This window comes from Enoplosus armatus, chromosome 6 (assembly GCF_043641665.1).
Source record: "Enoplosus armatus isolate fEnoArm2 chromosome 6, fEnoArm2.hap1, whole genome shotgun sequence".
Lineage (NCBI taxonomy): Eukaryota > Metazoa > Chordata > Actinopteri > Centrarchiformes > Enoplosidae > Enoplosus > Enoplosus armatus.
In genome coordinates, this window is record NC_092185.1 from 11,212,075 (window position 1) to 11,225,816 (window position 13,742).

Genomic DNA, 13,742 nt, shown 5'->3' on the forward strand with positions numbered 1-13,742 from the left:
GCCTCACATGTACATCATCCATTATCAAACATAAATCCTGCACGCTGTATATAGACATGTATACATGCATATACTGTACATAACCAATCTCTTCATGAATATAAAGTAATCGATTACACTACCTATTCAATATTTATTTCTTTGCACTATTTGTATTTGTTTACAATTTATAGAAATACTTAACTTGTATATGCACAATGTTGTTGGTCATTGATGTTTTTCTTTAAATATATATTCATCTGTGCATCTTTGTGCAGCTTTGTCCTTGTCTTTGCTATATGTCTATTTCTACCTTCCTGTAAATTGGTCTTGGAACTGTGTGCAACACTGAGAGCAACTTAAAACTGGAGTCTAATACCTTGTATGTGTGCACATACTTGGCCAATAAAGCGGATTCAGATAGTTTTCCTGGACGGTTACCACCAGCAAGTGGCGCCAGTGCACTGCTTCTGAGAGTGTACAAATTCCACCATGTAGGACTTCTACAGGTTGCTTATTTCTTTCCCTGAAGCCACGTCATTAATACACGTTCTTTGCCTCTGGATGTGCAAACACTGTAATAGTATATATCAGTTGTCCCAAATTAGACTTTGTACATAGGAGTAAAAATCAAACATCAAAGTACACCTTTATAAGCATAGCATTTTCCACAAGTTCATAGTACACATAATAAACTTTATGGTATAAAACAAGTAGAAACAGCTGAAACAATCATTCAATCACTTTTTGCAAAAGTTCAACTTACAAAGAAAGCATGGGACACAGTAACTCCCACAATTATCCAGCAATGCAAAATGGAAAAAGCTCATAATTACTTAAACCTATAGAAATTCTTAAGCAGCATAGCTCTCAGCATAAATGCAGGCTACAACATGGTACAAAATGCACACTGTGCAAGTAAAGACATCTTTGAACCAAACTGAGGGGTGTCAGCATGGATAAAGGTTTTCAAACCACTTACATGTATCGTCAGTTACCCAATGCATAGGATGCAATGCAATTTCAACAAATGCCTCACACTTGCAACACAGAGCATGTGTGTCCCACAATGATACTTATCAAGCATTTGGATAAAGCTTAGTAATTTGAAAATCCTACAGTACATTAGTCATGGTTTATCATACAATAAAAAGTTGCTAAATGTTGCACACAAACGTGTTCAAAACAGCCAAACTCAGATGGCGTACTGCTTTGGCTGCCTCTTCAGGCTCATAGATCTTTCAGTTTGCGAAATTACATGAGTGGCTCTGTTGTTGAGGAGTCTGCATTCATGAAGAACATCTGGAGAAAAAGAAATGTAGGAGAAGGATTATATAGGATACCACACTGTATACACAACATAGTTCAGTTGACAACAGGTTAGATCACATGCAACACATTTTTTTATGTATATATGGCCCTGCAGAGAACCTCTTACCGTTAAACTGTTTGTAGGCTTCTTCAATAATGGCATTGTTTGATCTCTTTATCTCCCAGTAACTATCCTCGACCCAAGGTTTGCAATCAGGATGTTCAACAAGCTGTCCATTCTTGTATAAACCAGCTAAACATTAAAGTAAGAAAAACACATTAGGAATATTTTACTTGAATAAAGAAAACATTTATTCAAGCACACCAGGACATCACAGACATGTCAGTGATCCTAATGGAGGATTGTGTATGTAAGATAAATACTCCAACAACTGAACTTAATCTGACAAATGGAGTGTAATGAGGAGTTACCAGTCATAATACAATAACACACAATTTAACAAATGTACCTTTGATGGTATCATCAATGTCTTTGCATAATTGATACAAGTCACTCCCACGTCCGACCACTCTTTCACCTACAATATAAATTTTCTTTTTAAAATACAGGGACACATTTAACAGTCTAGTGATTAATGCTATGCAAAAGACCAAATGGAAAGAAAAGAAATCTTACCATCCAGCACCTTGATGTTGGGGAACATCTCAAGAACTATGGTTCTATATGCTGCGTTCCTGCACACTGACATAGAGAAAGTTGTGAGTTCACTTATCAAGAGTTTCCATCCACTGGATTGTTTTCAAAGAAATATAAATAATAAAAATTACCTGGATTAGTGTAATTGTAGGTGTTGTCTTTGAAACGTATATTTTCTAGCTTTCGCAAAGACTGAAGGCAGTGTAAGTTCTCAATGCTGTTGAAAAACAAGACAGATAAGAGATGATTTTACACAACAAATTCAGAATATTGCTCTCAAAAATATGATCACGAGTAGCGAAACATTTTATTTTGACATTTATTATTTTGTATGCAATGTATTCAACATTATAATTAGTGACATATTCCCATTCTTATTCATCTAGGGTAAGCACTTGGTCAATGGTTATATAGTGATACCTGGATATGATATTACCAGCCACGTTTAAGTTCTGTAAATTGTCACAACTGCGCAGGGGCTCTGAAATTACAAAAGCAATAACATTACATTCACAAAAATCGAATTCTATTCATGATTGAGACTTCCTTGATAAGTGAATATGAATATACAGCACAGAAATAAAGAATACGTTGCTCCTGAAATCATACCTAAACTGGAAATCCTGTTGGCAGACAAATTGAGTACAGAAAGAAGCCGAAGAGATGCGAGAGGTGCTATATTTGTGATGTTATTTCCAGAGAGGTCCAGTCTCTCCAAATTCATACACTCCCCAATGCATCCAAGATCATGTGTTCCTGTAAGACATAAAATAAATTATTAGAAACAATAATGCCATTTTTGAAGGTTTAAATAGTGGTATATTAATTAAACCTTACCAAGACCTCTCAATTTGAGAAACAGTATTGACTCCAAATCAAATTCTCCTGTACGTGACTTGAGCAGCACAGCAGTTATCTTCTCATAGTCTGCATCTGAAAGAATCAGAGAAATAAGACTGCAGCATAACAATTTCTACTCTTACATATGCAACACAATCACAGACTCCTTATTTGTGAGTCAGCGCTGCAAAAGAGCAATGCTGCAAGCATTATGTCTGTTCATTTTAGGCTGGAACAATCAAATAACCCATGCGATCATCCCTAAATAGAAAATACCAATTCGAGCACACCATGAATTTCATATCTGGCAGCACACTGGGCTGTTCCTCTGCCGGCTCCAGAGGAAAGGGTCACAAACAGGCGGACGTGCTGTCCTGTGTTTAGCCTGTGATGGTATTATCGCGCCAGCTGCATGCATGAATAACAACGGAGTAAGTTATATTTGATTTAATTTCCTAAGGCAGAATCAGCCCCTAACTCTCTAACTACACATGAATACTCTTTCACGAGCCTGCACAAATGAAACACTGATTCCCTGCGGAGAACAGCGTCACTCAAAGAAAAGACTCATCGGGTTAACCAGAAATAATGATGTTGGGCTCTATTTTTTCCATTTCATCCTGTTACATTTTACATCATTTACTTTATATGTAAATTATATACGGACCGGGGGGCAGTATAACAACGCCACTGCAAAATGGGGGAAATGGTCGTGGGTGGGATAAGTAGGGCCACCAAACACATATCTTTCACATGTTCACACCTGCAGAAATAAAGGTGATGGTGTTTAGCTTAGCTTGACAGTCAGCCACCAGTAGCCTAAATGTTTTTAGCTAATGTTGGTAGCTACCTGTATTTTAGCTCTGGGCGTAGTGAGGCAGCGGCTGCGTAATTTCATGAGGATGATTCAACCAGATGAAAGTGGGTGGGTTGTTTAATGAAATGGTAATAAGTAATGGTCTTTTTTTCCTCTGATGATGGCATACGTAAGATGTTGTGTAACGGACGATACGTTGTTAGCTACAGCTTAGCTTAAAGCCACAGCTAGCTAGCATAAGCCGCTAGTGGCTAGCGTAGCGACGTAGCAACAAGCTATCCATCACAACTTACCTTGGTCTTTATCTCGCTTAGAGTCCATCGTGGGCAACTTTGCGACTTAGAAAGCCACCTATCGCAATAAAAAGCGACGATTTTAACCAGTGTCGTGGAAAGGCAAGGCTGTGATTACTTGGGGAAATGTGAAATTGGCATCTGTCCTGGGGTGCGGGCAGGACACGCTCACTATACTGCTGTGCTGCAATAGCACGCAGGTGGATGAGACGGACTTCAGTCTCTGCAGTCCAGCACAGCACAAAGCCTAGACAGAGGCAGCACAGTGTTAGAGGGCGCTGGAAGATGAAGACGTGGCTGCAAAAATGGTTCCAGTGGTTGTTAGTTGTTGCTTTCCTGCAACAGGTTCTCTGTCAATTAAAAGTTTTGTTCTTGTAACAGCAATGATGGAAATTATTCCTCTATGGGGTTTAATATTGGATCTGTGGTAGTTAACTCCGAATAATTGTAAAAAAAACTAAACAAAAAACTAAGTAGTAATTAAATCAAAAGGATAATACATAAATGAGCATGCAAAGTCTAATCCAATCAGGGGTGAAATATCCCACACAAATATGCTACTGAAATAGAAGTTAATTTGTTTTGAAAAGACAAATATGGAAAATGGATTCAAGGAAAGTGTCTGGGTGCCATAATCATGCATGTTTTTATGGTTGTGTTAGTGCTTGTACACATTACCAGTGATGGGAAGTAACCACGTTTATTTACTGTGCGTCAGTACAAAGTTGCACTTTTAGTATTTACATTTGATGCTACTGTATGTTTCCACTACATTTCAGAAGGAAATATTGTACGTTATACTTGTGCTTCACTACATTTCAGGTGGAAATATGAATAATATTAATAATAAAGTTACCATTCTTAATTCAATTAAAAGTTTACAAACAAAACGTGTGATCAGTTTATAAAATATGATGCATTATAGATTAAATGACCCAACAGTACAAATGGTGCACATACATTTACATAAATCTTAACTTCATTTTAAATTTAAACAGTTAATGCAACAACAATAACAATAATAATAAAGGATCACTACTGCACATCACACCCCTCTTTTCTTCACCCAAAATAATATAGGCTACAACTGGCACACACAAAGAAGCTGGAGCATTAAATTGCATATGATGTCAGAGGGGGTGAATATGAGTTTTATCAACATTAAGCAGCCCCACAATCTAGTCAAGGAAGCATTTTCATTAACCGCTAGTTGTAGTTCACATGTATTTATTTATTTATTTATTTATTTACCTGAGTTCCTATTGGTGTGTCTCCGGTGGACAGCAGCTGGGTGCTTACAGAGAAGCAGATCAGTTTGCAGGTCTTGGACTCCGCAGACAACTTCCACTGGCTCCGACACAACTGGACACTGGTCTACTTTCCCTGCTACCGTTTTCGTGTTTTTTTATGCATCCTCTTTTGCAGGCATGGCGGACATCTGCTGTGAGGACAACAACAACAACAACAACAACAACCTTTTTTAAGAGTTTGCAACGTCGTCGACCCGTCCTGTGTGGAGACTTTGTCTCCGAGGACCCCCTAAATGCCTTTCATTGAGAAAAGGCTTCGGACGTTCAGTGCTGTGAATGTGTTCACGCAACAAAGGATTTGATTAAAATGGGGAATAAGCAAACAATATTTACCGACGAGCAACTTGATGCCTACCAGGTAAGCTTGCATGACCGTGTCCAGCATGTTGGGGATAGATGTCCAAGAAAAATCATGTTAAAGCATAAAATAACGTCCTGTAATAATTCAGATTCCCTCTGTATGTAAATGATGATCTACAGTACAAATCTTAAGTTTAGTTCAGTTCATAAAAAATATTAAGAGTATACATGTTTGTGAAAGGAAGGATAAAGTGGAGTAAAGGGCGTAAAGAACGATGCTTATACATCATTGTAATTCATGCATTTTCAATGACCTTTTATTAATATTCCATGACTATTATTATCATACATCACTATGTATCTTTGTTTTTCCTGATATCGACCCGGTCACTCCTGACAGTGAAACTCCATGTGTCTTGGATTTAATGGGTAAATGCCAAACGTACTGAACATTGTGTGAGGTAGAGAGAAAAGCAAGTGCTTATTTTCTGTCTTGATCATTAATACCACTTGACCTCAATCTAATGCAAGCAGCTGGTCCTGGTCCCCATCAATTAATGATAGGCAATAATCAATTTCCTCCTGAAGTGTGGTCAGTTATGACTCCACTGTTTAAATATTTACATCGTCTTGATATGTGAGAGTAGTAGAAGGTTTTGATTTCATTGCAAACTGGAGGATCTTGTGTTCATCATGCCTCCATCTGAGAAGATCTGACCTTTTGTTCCCTGTAACAATAATCCAGGTTTTCCTGTGAAGAAACACATCTTCATGTGCACAGGTTTATCATGTGATTAGGCGTGGACTTAATAATTGATGCCAAGCCAGTGTGATATGCTGTGAAACTCTACTCTCAGGAGACAGTTTAGTTCTCAAGAGCCTCTCTGGTTACTGCGGCTACTCTTTGAAAACCCTTATTAGAATACTGTTGCTTTCTGTTTGCCTATTTCCCTCTTGGGATCAAATAGTTAAGATATAACACCCAATTCAACTTACTGAGCCACTTGTCTACCTACCTTGTCTATGTGCAGGCTTTACTTATGTAATGTAATGTCTGTTTTGTCTTGTGAAGAGGGCTCCCAGGAAAGCTGTATTTTTTTTTGTTAATCACATCTTCTGTAGAGCTCAGCTGGCAGCGCTCTGCTTCTCACGCTCAGGAGCACAGCTCAGACAGAATAGATACAAGGGAAAATGTTAATGAAATACCCCCAGTAGGGCTGTTGGATAATGTGTGTGCCAACACATCCATGTTAGACAACAGCAGATCGTGTTCCCTTTGCCTCATCGTTCCTACTGCAAGTGGCAGGTGACAACACCCACATCATCGTTTAAGAGACACCAGACACCTCGACAAGCGTTCATAGGGAGGGTTGTTCACATGACTTCAGAGAAACCTTGTGTTATTTTGTATGACTCACAGATGTGTCATTGAGCGTGTTTTTAGGCCTTTTATAGGAGATGCAAATGTTTCTTCTACCTTAAACAATCTGTGATACACTACAGTCCTTTATCAAACTTCAGTATTTGTCATATTTGTGTTTTGACATGTTGTTTTTCTCTCATTGCAGGATTGTACGTTTTTCACCCGCAAAGAAATTCTGCGGTAAGAGTTTTATGATGTGTAATATTTGGACACTGTTCAAAAAGGGGAAGATAAAAAAAATACTTGTTGTACTTTGTACTTAATGTCATCTTACTTACAGCCTTAAGATAACATGAGCCCTATAAAACTATTGAATGTGTTTTCATTGAATGTTCAGTACATTATTACTTGGAACAGTTACTTGGAGTATAACACGTGTGTGTTGGTTGATTAGGAGCACAGGTTTGCAGATTGTCATTGATTAGAATGATTTACGACATTGAATTTGAAATGGAAATCAATCAAATGTTGTGATCCATTATTGAGCACAAGTTTGTCATTTTAGGTGGTGTATGTGCTGTCACAACTGTATAGAGGAAATAATGCATGTTGGCATATAAGGCACCATAATATATAATATATATTATTTTTTATTTTAATCTGTGCACATGCAATGTTTTGTGTTGTGTCAGTATCAGTCAGAAAACCTAAATAATGTTTTTATTGGTGTCTGTTAATGTTAATAGGTTTACTTTATGAAGTATCAGATAATACAAACCTTGTGAAGCTAAGAGTCCAAAGCTAAAGGAACACAGCCATTTTTTAAATATAGAATTAGTATATTACCATTTATCTGTTAGTGGCTCCTCTCATCCAACCTATTTATTACCTCCTTATATCTCCACATCAACTAAACATCCCAGTAAATACAAACAGGCTGCAGCATAACAGCCAATCCAGACACATTTAATAACATCTATGAAAGGATCAGTATGTTCATTGCTCATGGCGACTGCTGGTACGTGTGATAAGATTTTCAGGTTTCTGTCGGTGAAGATCTTGAAGGTTTGTCCCGCAGCAGTATCAGTATGTTACCTAGACCTTTGAAAGTCATGTTGACCTTGTGTCTGTGGTGTTGTTTTCAGTGCCACCCAATGAAGTGTCGCGTTTCTACCTCTTTCGACATGTGCGGCCTCAACACATAAAAAATGAAATAAATATCAATCTACTCTCAGTGATTGCACAAAGTATCATGACTCATTGGGTAGCGTGACTCATTTCTGTCTTCCTGTCACTCAGCCCCTTCATGACGGGCATGAATTAAACAAATCGCTCACTTTTCATTTTAATGAAATTGACCAATGATGATCACGTTTCAGTATCTTTTATCAGTAGTTCTAGATGTTGGAAGATAAACAGCCACTTAAAGTAATTAAACGCCGATACTCAAGGAAGCTGCTATCCAGATTAGATAAGGATAACAGTTGTGTGATTGTATGCACGCAGGAACTTTGGGTCGATTTGCCCATACAATGTATGTGCAGTAAAGGCTGCTCTTGAAATTATTATAAGACATCGCAGGCATGTGTGTCCTGTGCTGCATTTAAACATTGCATCTAAAATGACAAACTATAATGAATTCATGAAAGATTAAAATTCAACAGATGCTTGTTTGTTGCCTTATTTTAAAACCAAAGCAATACCCACCCCAACATTTCACTGAAGTGGTCACAGTATGCTGAAGACAGGTTAAGTGTAACAAGGGTGTTTTCCCCCCCCAATTATTCTGCAAAGCAAAGCATTTGTAATTTTTCTCCCCCTTTTCACGTGTTAAATACTGTGCACGTACCTCCTCAGTGATATTGAATTAACTTTAATTCCAAGGTCATCAGTGGATAGGACACAAAATTGACAATCAGCAGAGGGCGTAATTGGGTCCTACACTTTATGACCTTCATAAAACACTTCTTGTTTCTGTCCCCAGCTGCAGCGGTTACAGCGCAGAGAATCAAAAGAACGGATCACTGATGGTCATAAGGTCACTGATTTGAATCCTTTCAGCCTTGCGTCATATCTTAGCATTAACACAAGATTATAACATTTCAGTGTTTTTGAGTCTTCAAATGTGCAGTAGTTTTGGCAGTAGGCCCACTGACATCATCAAATTTGGAGAAGCTGCACGATCCAAACACTTTCAAGGGTCATGGTACATTAGAACTGCCGGTTTACCCGTTCATTTGCTGCAGTGTACCAATGAAACTCCATCATTTTGACAGGTTTATCTAATTTAATTGTAATGAGTGTGTCCTCTAAAACCAGTGTCCCTGCTGATAAATGGCTCTGCTCTGGCAACGCAGGTACGCCATGACAGGATTAGTGAAAGGACAGAGTGAACAGGGGGCCGTAGATAAGCACCGACTTTCCCCGACATCATGTGTTTATCATTCATACAGCCTCCGTGCAGTTTATTGGTATTATTCTCGATAATGAATGACATAAAATTCAAGGTTTTCACAGTGCAAGATAAGAGAAGGACAGGAGAGAGAAAGAGAGAAAGCTTAAAAAGAGGAATAATCGCATTATTGGTGATAATAATCACCAATAAAACCATCCCAGCCAGTTACAAAAGTTCAGCATTTTTAATTCCATGTTTTCGTCCCCCATCTTTCATTAATTTGGGGTCATGTTTTTATTTATGTCCATTCCATAATTGTTACACTCTATCTGTACTATTCATAAATCAATAGCACAATGCATGTTCTGTAAGGATGTTTGTTTTTTTGGTAGTATTCAGTATATTGTTTCTGAATAAAGTGCAATGGTTCAAAAAGTGTTTTTATTTTCTATTCTAGGTTGCACGGCAGATACCATGAGTTGGCTCCACATCTTGTACCAATGGACTACACCAATGATCCTGACTGTAAACTGCCTTTAGCCTTAATAGTCAACATGCCAGAGTTAAAGGTAAAACCAATCCGTCTTTACAGTACCTCCAATATGATGTAAGTCCTGTGTTACTAACTTGTAAACTCAATTCAACTGCAGCGTGTACCAGAGTTGTGTTTTCTTATTTTGGATTTTGCTATAAGGACACTCTAAAACAAACGTGGCACCCGCTGCTCATGCAGGCAGACACCTAATCAATACACACTCAGGACGGAATTGATTTTTAACCGTCATCATCACTGATCTGATTGTGTGACGCCACATTCTGTGAGCTTATGAAAGTTAATGTGCCATGAAACGCTCAGCCTCTCTATCCAGACTGATGCATTCCCTCCTATTTTTAAGCACCTGCCATTTGAAAAGAACGTCCAGAAAATGTTTGAAATTGTTTGCTGCGTAACATCACAGCCGCGTTTACCTCATCTTTTCTCTGACACACCAGACACGAGGACCACACAACTCCGTATTTGGAGTCCTTATCCACCGAAGGTTTAACACAGAGACTCATATATTGTGTGTCCTTCCTCTGGGAATAACTGGCCCTCGCCTGGTAAACTGTCACATGATTGCAGGGCCTGTGAGGATGGCAGGAGGAAGATGGAGACCACCACAGGCAGGATTGATGAGGCCCAGATAACACCCACTCACCCAAAGTCCTCTACAGCTTCATAAATACATTTCCTACTCAGTTTTAATGAGCTGTGTTGAGTCGACTGGACTGATTCAGGCTGTGCTGACATGTATTCGGATATGCAGTTAAAATTGCACTGCTTTAGATGGCTGATTGCTGACTGCAGCTTCTTTTGCTGAGCTTGTACTGAGCTCAAACATGCTAACCATCAACAGCTGTACTTATATTGCTTACAGGTAGACAATTAGTGAGATTGCAAGTCTCCTTTGATGGCCTCCCCCTCAGTTCGAATTTATTTCAAGTTGTGCCAAATCAGCTGATTACCTGGGATATTAAATCCCCAGTAGCAACGTATGGTTGAGCAACGGAGAAGAAAATATTGGCTTCACCACAGCAGCAAAGAGAGGGAGTCAGCCTTTCTCAGTTGAACGATCAGCAGAATACACCCACCAGTTTGTACCTCTGCAGCTCACATGTGAAACTGACAACAGCATGTGAAAGCAAAAGGTCATGAAATCTATAGTTCCTCCAGGGTATTTTTTGAATACTTGTTTTTCTTATCCAAATCACATGGTAGATATCAGTCACATTTTGCATTAATGTGTACCAACATTTGCATTGATGTTTGTAAATGCTGTTATCCCCCTCATCTATAGGAAAACCCCTTCCGCAGCAGGATCGTAGAGTCTTTCTCAGAGGACGGGATGGGGAACCTCAGCTTCAATGAATTTGTGGACATGTTCTCAGTCCTCAGTGAAATGGCTCCTAGGGAACTCAAGGCCATATATGCCTTCAAAATATACGGTAATGATACATTTCATCAACACCCATTATCATTTTTCAAATTTCCCATAACTCGATAAAATGAAAATGTGTGTGTGAGTGTTTGCTATAAATCCCTGTTCCCCACAGATTTCAATGTGGATAATTACCTGTGCAAAGAGGACCTGGAAAAGACTCTGAATAAGCTGACGAAGGAGGAGTTGACTCCTGAGGAGGTGGTGCTGGTGTGTGAGAAAGCCATCGAGGAGGCGGATTTAGATGGAGACAACAAACTCTCCTTTGCTGACTTTGAAAATATGATATCTAGGGCTCCTGACTTTTTAAGGTAATTAAATGCACCTCACTTCAGATAAATAATGTTTTAATATGATGTTTATATAAAAGCAGTTGCCAATACATTGTATAAACTGTGTGGTTCGCTTGTGTACCCTGCGCTGTGACATCACATTTCCCCCCAGGGATAAATAAATTATCAATGTACTGTATCTCTATCTATCTAAAATCAGACAATGCATACATCACCTTTCATGCTGCAGCACTGTGAGCTGTGCTTCCCTGGTTACTTACAGATTTCATTACCCAGGTGGCTGGTAATCATCTTCAACTGTCAGCCTAATAGCAGCTTTAATCCTGAGCCACTAATTTATATGCAAATGTCCCCACCACTGTCTGTCCCCACTGAAATATGAACACATCTATTCATGATTCTTGAGAGTTTATACTCACACATGCAGTTAGTCAGTATGTTTACATGTACGATGACTACTGCTGTTTCAAAGCCGATCCCTCATATCGTCTCTCTTTGTCGCTCCAGCACCTTCCATATCCGAATCTGAGAGAGGGTTCCGTTGCAAGTTTCCAAGCTCGGCCGCGTGGTGAACCACAGGACTCTACCTGCACCCCGTCCTGGCCACAGCACAGTGCCTGTCTCCCACTCCCACCGTCAAAAAAAATCATACATCAGTCTTCTCTGGCCTCAGTGAAGTCTGCTTAGTTACAGAGCAAATCCCTGGATAAAGCTGAATTCCCTGGACCCTGAATTTCTTCACTGCTATTTTCCTTTTACCACCTCTAAAAGGGCTTGACCTTGATTGGTCTCTTGTTGGGAGAAAAGACTATGAATGGTCAATGAAACAAGTCCAAAATGAGCCAGACTCTGGATTGCTGCTTATTGAGCACATTCAAGAATGCATAAAATGCTTATCTACCTATATTGCACATGAGATACCCTCGGTGAAGTCTTCCTACAATGACATGCTAGATATTTAGTATTTATAAGGACAAGGACGAAGCTTGAAGTGAATGAAAGCACAGCATTGACATTAAGGGCATACAGATATTTTATATGAGCTATGCAATATTTGTACATGCGGTGTATTGCTTTTAGTCATTTTAGGTTGCGTTTTTTTCGCTTGTGGAACTGGAACATGATGACAATCATATCGTACTGTTCTCCAGTTAAATGAAGGGCTCTGTCATCTCAACTCATTTTGGTAGCTATCATCTTCTGCCTCAGCCATTATCATGAGATATTACACACAGCCATGTTTTGGATACACACGTTGCAGTATTTTATGTGACTTCAGGTATTTGTCTTACTTTGAATAAATGCTTTTTTTGTCTGTGTGTTCTGAGTGAATTACTTTGTGTGGATGCATTTGAGAGGTTTCTTGTTGTCACTGAAAAAAAAATGAAATAATCCTTAAATACAGGAGCTCTCACTGTTTGTTAACCAGAAACAAATCATTTCAAGTCTCCGGCCTGACCTGCAACTTTAATGAGTTCAATAATATCCCATTCGTATAACCAGTTCAACTCAACCCACCCGCCCATGATGATCAAGGAGTGTGTGCACAGTAAAGATCAGGAGTGTGCCTCTCTGCATAGCCCACCTTATGAGCTGTAATAACTTGTTAAGCCGGATGTGATCATTAGGAGTTGAGCTGCCTCAGCACTCACAAGCATGATTACATCCTGCCCACATACAGTTAATCTCAACGGGAGAGCTGGAGGAAATGGCCTTGGTCATGTTGGTCGATGATTAACAGGTCCTGGTGTCTGGGATGTTGGACACAGATTTGCATCAGGTACATATGAAGGGTACGGTTCATGTTTTCAGCTGAGGTTGTAGGCCTACTGGTGAGTCATACTATGCGAGTGGATGTTGGGAAACCATACATGCATAACATTTTGTTATCAGTCTCTAAGACGTTCAGGCCGTGCATCTGCTAAGAGTCACATCTGAGTCATCTTTGCCAAAGTGCAATGGCTTCAAAATGAATAAATATGACCTGGTTACTTGGTGCTGAGTCTGACAAATACAGAACAGTTACAAAGTAGAAATTGGGCTACTATCTGCAGGCTAAAGCAACATAACAAGCAACCCAGCACAGACAGTGTGCTGTGAGGAAACAGTTTCTTTGGTTCTTTTTTGTTCAGGCTGGATCTTGTGTGTGACAGCAGACAAGAAAAAAACAAATATGCATATGCAGATTATAATAGCATAATATG

At 39.1% G+C, this 13,742-nt stretch overlaps 2 protein-coding genes across 3 annotated transcripts; one reads left to right on the top strand and one right to left on the bottom strand.

The window, feature by feature from the left end:
• Window positions 1-719: 719 nt before the first annotated feature.
• lrrc61 (leucine rich repeat containing 61) lies at window positions 720-4,003 on the bottom strand. Its single transcript, XM_070907535.1, has 9 exons — window positions 3,899-4,003; window positions 2,786-2,881; window positions 2,558-2,704; window positions 2,369-2,429; window positions 2,080-2,165; window positions 1,928-1,993; window positions 1,761-1,829; window positions 1,418-1,543; window positions 720-1,281 (listed from the first exon to the last, which is right to left on the bottom strand). The coding sequence occupies exons 1-9, from the start codon at window positions 3,924-3,926 to the stop codon at window positions 1,175-1,177; spliced, it is 786 nt and encodes a 261-aa protein (XP_070763636.1). The 5' UTR covers window positions 3,927-4,003; the 3' UTR covers window positions 720-1,174.
• Window positions 4,004-5,509: 1,506 nt separating this feature from the next.
• On the top strand, window positions 5,510-12,175 carry cib2 (calcium and integrin binding family member 2). 2 transcript variants are annotated; one of them, XM_070907536.1, is made up of 6 exons: window positions 5,510-5,566; window positions 7,077-7,111; window positions 9,724-9,835; window positions 11,105-11,252; window positions 11,361-11,556; window positions 12,046-12,175. In XM_070907536.1, exons 1-6 carry the CDS (start codon window positions 5,516-5,518, stop codon window positions 12,065-12,067), a joined length of 564 nt encoding a protein of 187 aa, XP_070763637.1. In that variant the 5' UTR covers window positions 5,510-5,515; the 3' UTR covers window positions 12,068-12,175. The 2 variants fall into 2 exon arrangements, with proteins under 2 accessions (XP_070763637.1, XP_070763638.1); XM_070907537.1 differs by lacking the exons at window positions 7,077-7,111; window positions 9,724-9,835 and having other exon boundaries at window positions 5,516-5,566.
• Window positions 12,176-13,742: the final 1,567 nt, after the last annotated feature.